This window comes from Macaca mulatta, chromosome 8 (genome assembly GCF_049350105.2).
Source record: "Macaca mulatta isolate MMU2019108-1 chromosome 8, T2T-MMU8v2.0, whole genome shotgun sequence".
NCBI classification, from domain to species: Eukaryota; Metazoa; Chordata; class Mammalia; order Primates; family Cercopithecidae; genus Macaca; species Macaca mulatta.
The window spans coordinates 41,794,434-41,807,898 of NC_133413.1; the positions used below are offsets into that span (position 1 = coordinate 41,794,434).

Sequence of the window (13,465 nt, forward strand, 5' to 3'; positions counted from 1 at the left end):
GGCAGAATAGGTTCCTACAGAAACCCTCTTGTTATGGAGGGACTAAAATACTAAGTGAAATAAAATCTGTACATACTATCTTTTTTTTTTTTTTTTTTTTTTTTTTTTTTGAGATAGGGTCGGTCTCAGTCTGTTGCCCAGGCTGGAGTGCAGTGGCATGGTCTCAGCTCACTGCAGCCTATGCTTCCTGGGTTCAAGCAATTCTATGCCTCAGCCTCTCAAGTAACTGCGATTACAGGTTTGTGCCACCACGCCCAGTTAATTTTTGTATTTTCAGTAGAGATGGAGTTTCACCATGTTGGCCAGGCTCATACTCTTTTTTTAAAGGCATAATTGTGCCAGAGACAAAAATCATTTTTAGGTTCAGAAAATGTGAAACAATGTGATTCCACAAAAGCAACTAAAACTGAAAGCAGCACTCCTCCAGTGGCCACCAATGACCAAGCATTTTGGATTTAAATGATCATTTGCAACCTACAACAGTGGCAGAATTCCAAGCAGGTTATATCAAACTTTCAATAAATAGTCTGGGGAGGTACATCAGAAAAATGGTGATATAGGAAACAAAACAAAATCAGGCTGAAATAACATTATAGGAGCTCCGGCAACAATTAAAGGTCTGTAGCAACCAGTAAAATACTGAAGAACACATTGTCACAGTCAAAATGGTAGAAAATTTTATGGCATTTTTGTCTGAATGAGGCAGCAGCTAAATTCTCAATCCCTTCCCTCAAACTGAAGGATGCAGCACAGATCTTATTGGCAATCTTCTAACTTGTCTGGTAGCTGCCTTAAGGACTGGTTTTTGATTTGCCTAACTCAAATCTCAGATGGAAAGAAGCAGTATAGACTGCTAGGGAAAGCTGCAGGGAGAGTAACATTTGCAGACACCTGGGGCAAGAGATTATGGTGGAGACATAATTGTAGCTCCCACAATAATACCCACAGTGTCATGGGAGGGACCTGGTGGGAGGTATTATGGTGGCAGGTTTTTCCCATGCTGGTCTCCTGATAGTGAATAAGTCTCATGAGATCTGACGGTTTTATAAAGGGCAGTTCCCCTGCACACACTCTCTTGCCTGCCTCTATGTGAGATATGCCTTTGTTCCTCCCTTCTGCCATGATTGTGAGACCTCCCCAGTCATGTGGAGCTGTGAGCCCATTAAATCTTGTTTTCTTTATAAATTACCCAGTTTCAGGCATGTCTTGATTAACAGCATGAGAACAGACTAATACAGTAAAATTGGTACCAGGAATGGAGTGCTACTGTAAAGATACCCAAAATGTGGAAGGAATTTTGGAACTGGGTAACAGCCAGAGATTGAAATCATTTGGAGGGCTAAGAATAAGATGGGAAAAAGTGGGAAAGTTTGGAACTTCCTAGAGACTTGTTGAATGACTTTGACCAAAATGCGCTTAGTGATATGAACAATGAAGTCCAGGCTGAGGTAGTCTCAGATGGAAATGAGGAACTTGTTGGAAACTGGAGAAAAGGTGACTCTTGTTATGTTTTAGCAAGGAGAGTGGCAGTATTTTGCCCCTGCCCCAGAAATCTGTGTAACTTTGAACTTGAGAGAGATTATTTAGGCTATCTGGCAGAAGAAATTTCTAAGCAGCAAAGCATTCAAGAAGAAGCAAAGTATAAAAGTTGGAAAACTTTGCAGCCTGATGATGCAATAGAAAAAAAGAACGCTGTTCTGGGGAAAAATTAGAGTCTGCTGCAGAAATTTGCATAAGTAATGAGGAGTCAAATGTTAGTCATCAAGACAGTGGGGAAAACGTCTCCAAGGCATATCAGAGACTTTCATGGTAGCCCTTCCCATCACAGACACAGAGACTTAGGAGGGAAAAATGGTTTCCTCGGCTGGGCCCAGGGTCCCCATGCTCTATACCGCCTCAGGACTTGGCACCCTGCATCCCAGCTACTCTAGCTATGGCTAAAAGGGTCCAAGGTACAGCTCAGCCCATAGCTTTAGAGGGTGCAAGTAATAGTAAATCCACCGGAATAGTAAATCCACCACCTCCTTAAAGCATGAATTTCACAGGACCTATAAAACAGTAAAACACACACACACACACACACACACACACACAAAGAAAAACAAGGTATTTAGGCAAGAAATAGCATGAAAATGGGGCAATTAAACAACCTGCCACCTTGCCCAAGTTTGTAGAAGGCTCTGTTCTGTAGAAGTTCTTTACTAATTTCTTTAGTATTATCTGAACTTTGGGGTCGACCTGAATATAAAGCTTAGGGTCATCCCAGATCCTTTCTGAGCATGCATCTTTCCTAGGCCTGTGTGTGGTTTTTTAGTTTCTCAAATACATGGTTGATTTAAAATGTATTATTTTTCCAACTCATCCCATCCTCATCCTAGTGTTCCTAAATGGCTACTTGATGAGACATCACTTTTGTCATGAACACTGTGGCAGGGTATTGCCTGTCATACATTCTTCATCCCATTCACTAACTGTGGATATAACCGGAGTTCCAATCAACCATTTTGAAGGCAATATGAAAGAGGGTCACAAACAAGATCTATAGCTAAAAACTGGACTGAGTCTGGATCATTGATGACATAATGGCACCCAGTAACTGCACTGGATGGACAAACTCCAAAATTACTTTGTATTATGGGAAAAAAATAACTACCAACTATTTAAGCCACTCTTGGTGGTTCCCATTTCCTGTGCAATTCCTACCTCACATAACATATTTTAACCTGTTTAGAAACAATGGAGAATTTAAAATGTAAGATAGTCTTGAGCATTAATTTAGTAAGAAGTTTTCAAACTAAATTTAATGAAAGCAAATGTGTTGCACAATTTTTTAAATGACTTACATTTTGTGCGAGAATTTGGAATGACAATTTTTTTATTTGTATACACTCTTACTTTCTAATTTTCTAAATGAATATTAGTAAAGTTAGTATAGTTTTCCTTTCCCTCCTTTCTTCACTAAGGGGCTTACTGTATTCTGTTACTTATTAAGCCAGAGAGGCTTTATAATTTAAACATGACACTAATTTGAGCTTGCACCTCCTTATGTATATATGTGTTTGTATGTAAGTAGTTCATATTTCGTATAATAAAAAAATCTCAGAAGGCAAAAACTAATGATATATATGCATAGCTACCATATTGAATGCAAAGTAAGAAAGATAGATATGTAGATAGATATTCTACAACTCCATGTGTGTGTGCATGTCTATGAAAAATTGATGGAAGGTTCCTAAAAATAAAAAGTTATTACATCTCAGATATGTGACTTTGATTGATTTTTTCTTTATTCTGTGAGTTTGTTTATTATTTTCATCAGTAAAATGGGCATATATTATTTTAATGGCTATTTTAAAATAATTATACCAAAAGATAATTTATGACATTAGATGTATTCTCTGTGTAATATGAGATAATTTAATAAAATACAGTAAATGAACAATGCGGTTCTCAATTCAGGTAGTACACACATTTCAATGAAAAAAGTACTAAATAACCAATGAAATAGTCATAGCAATGTCATCTATGCATGATTGCAAATATTTTATTCTTTTAAAGTTTGTTTTTTTCCTGATTTTCTGTATTGAATATACACTTAAATTCTGAGAAAAAATACTAATTATGTATCATTTAAGAACAGAGTCTAGGCCAGGTGCTGTGGCTCATGCCTGTAATCCCAGCACTTTAGGAGGCTGAGCTGAATGGATCACCTGAGGTCATGAGTCTGAGATCGGCGTGGCCAACATGGCAAAATCCCATCTCTACTAAAAATATAAAAATTAGCCGGGCATGGTGGTACCTCCTGTAATCCCAGCTACTCAAGAGGCTGAGGCAGGAGAATCACTTGAACCTAGGAGGCACTGAGCAGAGATCACACCACTGTACTCTAGCCAGGGCGAGAGTGACATTCGTCTCAAAAAAGGACAAAGTCTAAAATATTAGGAAATTATTTGGAAATAAAAGACTACCTACCTTATTTGAACCACAAGAAGTTCCATCTTTTATCCACATCTTGTGGCTGTCTTCATGATCACTGGCAAATTCCACAGCAACACAGAGATGTCCACTTATGTTGGCATAAATAATAGTGGCTCTTGGAATTTGTAATAAAAATTCACCTGCATATTTACATATTAATTTTCCACACTGCAGATTGCTATAATTTATCCATAAATAAAAATTATTAATTTTAATTTAGATAAGTACAGTAATATAATTTCTAAAATAGATAGATTTAAATAAAGTATTCAAGGTTTGCAAGAGAATATATGCAATTCATTTTAAAACACACACAAAAAAAAGGCCTTGCCTAAATTGCCAATAATAACTGAACATTTTAGTAATTATGAACTAAAGTTGGTGCAAAACTAATAGTGGTTTTTGCCACAGTTTTAATGGCAAAAGCCACAATCGTTTTTGCACCAACCTAATATTCCCTAGTTAGCCTGACAAGTTTTTTTGTGATTCCTTCACTTTCCTTTGAAACTGAAACAAAATCAAACCCAAGTTCAAATGAATTTAACATCTTTTCACCTTTTGAGTGATTTTAAAAATGAAGATTTCAAGGTCACTCACATTAATTAACGAAAATAATCACTGATTAATACTACAGGGTTACCACTATATATATCACATAAGGTAGTATGTCCTACAGATTAATGTCAGCATTTGCCTATAGTACATGCTATAAACCATAAGATTTTTATTTGGCCCTTGCATCCTGTTTGGAATCTTAAATGCTACCACATGACCATTGCTACATCAGAAGATTCAGGAAACCATGGAGGCAGAGTGACTAACCCTAGATCAACTACATATGTTGAGCTAGACAACATATGTTATCTAAATAGCCTCCTAATCAGCAAAATCTCAACAGTGATGAAAATCTAGATGTCTTCAAGTAGTTTTCTATGGTCTGAACTTTTCTCCCTTTGGTCAAAAGAAGACAACGAAAATCGGCAAACCAGCCCCTGAAGTGGTCAGGCATCATCGAGCAAGGACTTGGAGTTGATAAAAGTTGTTCTACACTTATAGTGCATGCACGCACCTGTTAAACATTAAGTAATTTCATAGAACATCAACCTTAGGCAAAGCCATTCTGCGACCATGAAAGATTAAGAAAATAAGCAAGTTCACTTCATAGATCATGTCTGAACACAGATGAGAAACAAACATTGTCCAAGCCACAAATTTACTGGACATTCAACTAACATGTGTGACTATTGCTTCTTTAGCAATTACAGCTTTAGCTTCACTTTAGTCTTCCCTCTTCATATATAAGATTAAGATACACAATCATACAATTATTAATATCTCTACTTTAAAACATCTAATTTACAGCAAATGTCTATTTCCTGAAACCTTCCTAAAAATCACCTAACTCAAGTCCGAATCTCTAGAACTGGCACGCTCCACAATTTCTCATAATGTGCATTCTCACCACCCAACATGTAAAAAAAACCCAACTTGTTCAGCTTCAGCTGCCTTCTTGGTGGTCTTTGGCTGGAAGGCATTGTAGTAAGGTAGAAGTGTAATCTAAAACATACATGCTTACACTTTGAAGGCACTGGAATGTAACCAGAAAGAGAAGGACTATATAACTGAGCTTTAAGAATGGGAACTGCAGCACCAGATATTCTGTAGATGTGGCTTTGTTTAATAATTTATGAAAGCACATCCAAGGTTGAAGATTCTTAGCTTCAATAATCCAAGGACATAACTAAAATACAGGCCTAATATCAGTTAGTTGACTGGAAACTTAGACTGAGAAGTAAAATCTGAATATAAATTTCAGATTTATATTCAGCCTGAAACCTGGATGACTACTGAACTAATTAAGCATGTGTGGTGAAGAATCCAGGGAGCACATAAAAGGCATCTCCTGGAGGCATAAAGAAATGAACAATGTTTTCAGTTCCTGCGCAGAGACAGGTTTGGTTTATAGTTTGAGTCCAGCTATGTTAAATCCCTTCCATTACAAAATTCTAGCCTTCAGAAAAGCAGAAGTGAATGCAATTTCTATTATATAATAGTCATATTATATGATACAAAGTTAAACATATGCTAAACATACAAAGAAAAAGTGAAATATAACATAGAGGGCAAATAAATTACTAGATATCAATACCAATACTACCCAGACATTGCATTCAGCAGAGAAGCCCTTTAACGCAGCTAACATAAAAAGGATCAATGATGCAAAGGAAAATGTAGTCAGAATAGCTAGACGTTTTCCTTTAGTAAGTATATACTTTAGCAGTTACAAAGCAAATTTCTGTACATTTGGAATGTGAGTATATGAGGAAGCAACTTGTATACTAAGATGTACTTTATGGTACTTAATTAGAATTTGAATTATTACTAAGTTCATGTCTTAAATTCAGAGATTTAAATAAATGAATATGTGCTACATGTATGTGCATATATGAAATGCATGTTCTAGCTCTGTTGACTGAGAAGGTTGAGAGGTAATGAGAAACAGTAGACGTGCAGACTACTGGTGCTTAGGTATTTATTTTCAAATACCGTCTTCTAAGAAAAGGAATCAAGGCTTCTTGGATAAATAGCTGAATCCAGAACAGAAGTAGAAGAAGTGCAATGCAGCCTATAACATCTTTTCATGTGCTGGAAAAATTTGGAAGTTGTTAAAAAGTCATACAGACTTTTGAAAAGGATACATTAACCAACTCAAAGGGATTTTCAATAGTCAAAATTAAGATAATTTGAGAAAGTATCAAAATAAATAACGATAGTAATGTATTCTATCCTATTAAATAAAATAACAATTACTGTGTCTAAACTGATACACATAAATACATAGATAAGTAAATAAATAAAAGTTTAGAAGTGTCTGCTTCTTCCTACAGTACATTTCTAGCTAATAAGGGCAAAGTCAATAATACAGTTAGAAAATCACTAATGGATTTTAAAACTGGTTAAAGTTTGAGGAGAAACAGAATACGCCCAGGGTCTCAATACAACTCCTCCAAAATTACATGTTAAACCCAAAAAGAAAACAGTAATTTCACAGTTGAAAGATTTAGAGAATAATGACTTTATCAAAACATTTAACCTAAAATGTCCAATACTGAAAGAAAATGGCACATACCTTTTAAAAAACCAGGGTACAACAACATCACTTCAGTGACAAACATGCCAAAATGTATAACTTACATATAATTATGAAAAATTTCAAAGAAACCTAAATTGTGGGAAAATTCTTTTTTTTTTTTTTTTTTTTTTTTGAGACGGAGTCTGGCTCTGTCGCCCATTCTCGGCTCACTGCAAGCTCCGCCTCCCGGGTTCACGCCATTCTCCTGCCTCAGCCTCCCGAGTAGCTGGGACTACAGGCCTACAGGCGCCCGCCACCGCGCCCGGCAAATGTTTTGTATTTTGTAGTAGAGACGGGGTTTCACCGTGTTAGCCAGGATGGTCTCGATCTCCTGACCTCGTGATCCACCCGCCTCGGCCTCCCAAAGTGCTGGGATTACAGGCGTGAGCCACCGCGCCCGGCCAGGAAAATTCTTCAAATTACTTAACTGATAGTATTTTTAAAAAACTAATAAAAATAACAAATAAAACCAAAAACGTTCCAAATGAAAGAACTCTAAAAATACATTATGAGTAAATATAAATATCTGACACTGGGTTTGTTCCTGAACAAGGAAAATAGCCTAAAATTACTCAGAACAATGAATGAAATTTCAATATGAACCATGTTTGATAGCTATAATAAGTTATGTAAGAACATGTATTTATTTTCAAGATAAACACACTGATATATTGAGGAATAAACAAGCACAGTTTTCATCTTACACTCAAACGGTTCAGAAACGTAATTATGAAGAGAGGAGAGGAGAGAAAAGTTAGAACAACAGAAGGGTAAAGCAGTAGGAAAAATGTAAACAACCTATAAACCTAGGCAAAGGGTACATGGGAATTCCTTGCACTATTCATGAAAACTAAAAATTTGTTACAGAAGTTTTACTTTACTTTTGAAATAATATCAACATAAAATTTTACAACAAAGGAATGGGTATCAGTAACATTCTAGTTCTAATTTATTTATTTATTTATTTATTTTTGTGGTGGAGTCTCGCTCTGTCGCCCAGACCGGAGTGCAGTGGCGCGATCTCGGCTCACTGCAACCTCTGCCTCCCAGATTCAAGTGATTCTCCTGCCTTAGCCTCCTGAGTAACTGAGATTAGAGGCACCCGCCATCATGCCTGGCTAATTTTTGTATTTTTTGTAGAGATGGGGTTTCACCATGTTGGCCAGGCTCGTCTCTTAACTCCTGACCTCAGTTGATCCACCCGCCTCAGCTTCCCAAAGTGCTGGGATTACAGGTGAGCCACTCCGCCCGGTCTTCTAGTTCTAATTTACAAAATAATAGTAACAGATAATAGTTAGCACTCATATAGTACATACTACGTATCAGTCACCACTCTAAGTGTTTTTCATACAGCATTTATGTTTCCCACTGGCACCAAACTGGTGATGTTATTAATATTCATATTTTACATATAAAAAATAACTGAAATACGTGCCTGAGGTCACACGAATAGGTAAAGAGTGGAGTTAGGATTTAAAACCAAAATGTCTGGCTGTAGAGCACATATTCTTAAAAACCACGCTCTGGCCGGCCGCGCTGGCTCACGCCTGTAATCCCAGCACTTTGGGAGGCCGAGGCAGGTGGATCACTAGGTCAGGAGATCCAGACCATCCTGGCTAACACGGTGAAACCCCGTCTCTACTGAAAATACATAGAAATTAGCCGGGCGTTGTGGCGGGAGACTGTAGTCCCAGCTACTCAGGAGGCTGAGGCAGGAGAATGGCGTGAACCCGGGAGGCAGAGCTTGCAGTGAGCCGAGATCGCGCCACAGCACTCCAGCCTGGGCGACAGAGTGAGATTCCTTAAAAAAAAAAGAAATAAGAAAAAAAGAAAAACATGCTTTGCTTCTTAATTCATGTATTTTAACTTCGTTACTAGGAGAATTGTCATGCTTTGTAAAAATTAAAGTAATAGCGTCACTGCACTCCAGCCTAGGCAACAGAGTGAGACTCCGTCTCAAAGAAAAAAAAGGAAAATTAAAGTAATAGCATGTATAATAAAAATGATTACTGATGGGTAATTAATGTACCTGTATGAAAATTAAACACTTTGTGGAAAAGTACAAGGGATAATTTGGGTACAGGAGAGGAGCAATGTGTCTATGATATTTATAATTTGAATAAACATGGTCTTACTTTATGTTCAGGGGATATTTTGCTTACATATAAACTTAATTGTTTGATGTTATTTTCAAATATAAGGTGATAAATAGAAGGTCTAAGACAGATTTCTGAAAACATACTCAGCTTCACACTGTGTGTATCCTGAATCACCTATACCACAGTTTCCAGATACATCAGTCTTTGAATTAAGGTAAGAATAACATTCTGTAGGACCAAACTCTGCTTCTGAAAATAAAAAGGTGTGGTTAGTCATATCAAACTTATATTAATTAAAAATAAATAACAAATACACTTAAAATTCTGAAATGGTTTAACATATTCATTGTACAAAATAAGATCATACTATAACAATCAAAATAAAAACTAGATTTAAGATCACACAAAACCACTTCAATGAAATGTTTAAAAATTGAAAGGACTCTGGTATGCTGTCCAAAGACATATCCTAGACATACTCCAGAGTTAACCACTGTATTCAATTTAGCCTCTAATCATAGTAAGTCTATAAATGCATATCATATCTATTAGCAGGCAGGAAACTTTTTTCCCATATTGATTTATTTGTCCATTATCAGTTTTAGCATGAATGTCTTTTCAAGTCAAACCACTAACCAATTATCTTGTGTTTTACATCATAATTTCCTCAGACCAGAAATATATTGGAGTCACAATTGATTCATTCGCCCCCCCATCATCAAATCCACATGCATAATCTGTATAATTTTAATTATCATAAGATCCAACCTACATGGCCAGGCACGGTGGCTTACGCCTGTAATCCCAGCACTTTGGGAGGCCGAGGCGGGTGGATCACGAGGTCAGGAGATCGAGACCAGCCTGGCTAGCACAGTGAAACCCCATCTCTACCAAAACTACAAAAAGAAAAATTAGCCGGGCGTGGTGGTGGGCACCTGTAGTCCCAGCTACTCGGGAGGCTGAGTGAAGTCTCACTAACAGAGTGGACAGACTCAGATCTCAGCAGCAACCCACAGATGCTGTAGTGAACTGAAAAGTAACAGTTCATTTTGTCCCAGAGGTCATTTGCAAAGCTGGTTATGGGTAAGAGGTCAAAATTTTAACCTTGGCTAGGGTAGCAAACCATTGCTGGTAGACAAAAAATAGGCCAAAACAGAGAAATAAAGCCAAAATCTACAGATCAAAATGAATTTTAGGTATCCAAGAGAAACTACTGAAAGGCAGTGTGATGATACATTTTATGTGTCAACTTGACTAGGCTATAGTCCCAAATTACTCAATTAAACACTAATCTAGGCATTGCTCTGTAGGTATTTTGTAGGTGTAATGAAGTCTACAATAAGTTTATTTTATTTAGGAAATATTATCCTAGATAATCTGGATGGGCCTGATTTAATTGTTAATAGTTGGAAGACCTTTAGAGCAGGCTTCCCTGAAAAAGAAAAAAATTCTACCTGTGAACTTCAATTTATGCTTAAAATTTCGATTCTGCCCTTTTAATTGTCTTGCCCTACAGATTTCAGGCTTGCCTAGCCAGCCCTACAATCTCATCTGCCAATTATTTGCATAGATACACATTCAAAATTCTACATACAATAAAATATCTCTATATCTATATCTATCTACCTACAGAGAGGAAGAGAGAGTGCAGAATTACTCCAAAGAATTCTGTTTCTCTGGTGTAGTTCTGGTTGATAGAATTGATAAACAAAGGGGTCAGTGATGTTTTAACTTGGGCATATTCTCATTTGTTCTCAGTGTCTCATGATAGATGAAAGCCAGCAGGCTTACAGTTAATGAAGACGTCACATCTTTGTTGGAGCTCTGTTAAAGCACTATGCCCAGAGGCAGTCAATAATTTACCAAAATATTTTATCTAAACTTTCAATTCCCTGGAAAAATCTCTACTACCAGGTGGCTGGGGCTACTTGATTTGATTTAGAGCTCAGTTAAGTGAAAAAAAAATGAAGAAAAAAAAATCTTGACTTTCAGAGTGAGGTAAATTAGATAGGTCGGTCATGGCATCCCTTAAATGAGAACAAATTTGCAAAATAGATGGCGAGAATAAACCTCCCAACAGTGCACAAACTGCATCCTGGGATACTGGTTAGAACATCCTGCAGCAAGGAGATAAAGGAACATAAGGGAAAACGCCCAAATTGGTTCAAGCACAGAAACCCATGATTTGTGTCCTTGGAGTGACCTATGCTCATTATAACAGTGAAAAAGGCACCCTTGGGTGGAGAATTGAAATGCTAATGAGAAATGTGATGCATGTACTAGCATGTACAGCAATAGCACATGCGCATTCAGGAGACCCTTCACGACATGCTAAACAACAGTGCCCATGCCCACGCTCTTATGAATAATCATGTTAGACTCCAATAAAGGGAAGTTCCTCAATGCCAACTGACCCTCTTATTCTTGTGCAGTCTGCTCTGATGCAGCTATCAGAGTGTACTTTGCTTTGCAATGAACTTCTTTACTTACTTTCCCTTTGGACTTGCTCTCAAATTCTTTTGTGCAGTGAAGTAAAGAATCTGAACCGGTTCACTGACAACAAAGGCATTACTGAAATAATATACATCTGCTACCAACATCACCATTGCCTAAGGCTGTGATTTCAGTTGAGGCAAACAAGAGCTCACTGGAAATTTTAAAGAAATTCCTGGAGAGTTAGATGACTATATGAAACGGAATAACTTAAACCTATTGAGTCCTGTTTTGTTGCAGTAAAAATTTAAAACCTATTGAGTCCTGTTTTGTTGCAGTAAAAATTTAAAAGCTGAGGACCTGGCACTGCCTCTTTGCATGATCCAATCAGAGCCTTTCTCATCTGTCTCATAGTTACCATCTGCCTATATAACCTGCCCCCAGACGCCAGCTTAAGGAAACAGATTTGAGCATTGCCTTTTGTCTCCTTGCTGGTGGACCTCACAATAAAGCTTTCTCTTTTCTTGGAAGCTGATGCTATTAGTATTGGCCTCTATGCACATCTGGAAGTGAACTCATTGCTTGGTAACAGTGTAACTGGATCTAAAAAGCTGCACACAGGCCAGGTGCGGTGGCTCAAGTGTGTAATCCCAGTACTTCGGGAGGCTGAGGGAGGCAGATCACCTGAGGTCAGGAGTTTGAGACCAGCCTGGCCAACATGATGAAACCCTGTTTCTACTAAAAATACAAAAATTAGCTGGATATGGTGGTGTGCACCTCTAATCCCAGCTACTCAGGAGGCTGAGGCAGGAGAATCACTGGAACCTAGGAGGTGAGGGTTGCAGTGAGCCAAGATTGTGCCACTGCACTCCAGCCTGAGCAACAGAGCAAGAATCCGGCTCCAAAAAATAAAATAATAATAATAATAAAAAGTAGCTGCAGACATACCTAGAAGAGTTCTGAGAACAGAGTTTTCTAGTCATTCCTAACTCTATGATGTTTACGTCCTGCACAAGCAGGAAGTAAAAGCTAAGGCTGTCTTATAAACTGCTTGAAGTTTGAATCTGTCTTCTCACAGAGATACTTTTGGCATAGGGTAGAAAACATATAGCTAAGGCATTAAAAGAAATCTGAAAGACTATTGGCAGCCACTAAATATTGCGGATGTAGAGTACTCCTTAGGAAGCACTCTGGGGTCCATATAATGGAGAGAGAAGACTCAAATAAAAAATCTGAAATGAAACAGAAAACATTACCACTGATACTACAATGTTACCTTGTGATATAAAGAATTATAGGAGACATATATAAATAGAACAACCATATGCCAACAAATTTGATAACAGAAAAAATAAATTCCTAGATGCATCCAACCTACAAATATTAAATTATGAAAAAAATAGAAAATTGAAATACACCAACAATGATTGAGGAAATTAAATCAGTAATAAAAAAGTTTGTCTTTCACTCTCTCTTCTTTCTCTCTGCCTTTCTCTCTCTTTCTGTCTCTACTTTCCTTCTTTAATCTGAAAATCATCCACATTGTGGTACCAAATTACCCATTTTTCCAGAAGAACACTTTTTCATTTTGTAAGTTTCTTTATTTGCATCTTTGTTTTGTTTTTCTTCAAACCAACAGTCATTCCTAATTGTATGTTCATTTTGGTTATAGATAAGTGCCTTGCAATCCCTTTTTACACAGAAATCAGAGTTAGACTTGTGACTTGTTCCAGTTGAGAATAAAGGTGCCCCACCTATCTGTTTCTATGAACATCCTAAATATTTCCTCTGTCAATATTTTTTCTGATATAGGGATGAAATA

The 13,465-nt window shown here is 37.3% G+C and overlaps 1 protein-coding gene across 4 annotated transcripts in view; it reads right to left on the bottom strand.

The window, feature by feature from the left end:
* ADAM2 (ADAM metallopeptidase domain 2) overlaps positions 1-13,465 on the bottom strand; it is a 122,626-nt gene that overhangs the window by 14,759 nt on the left and 94,402 nt on the right. For 2 of the 4 annotated variants that reach the window (XM_077943529.1, XM_028852612.2), the window contains 2 exons: positions 9,354-9,459; positions 3,973-4,156 (listed from right to left, as the gene is read on the bottom strand). In XM_077943529.1, the coding sequence (XP_077799655.1) occupies positions 3,973-4,156; positions 9,354-9,459 (290 nt within the window). The remainder of the gene's footprint in view (positions 1-3,972; positions 4,157-9,353; positions 9,460-13,465) is intronic. The other 2 variants (XM_077943531.1, XM_077943530.1) reach the window with 2 other exon arrangements.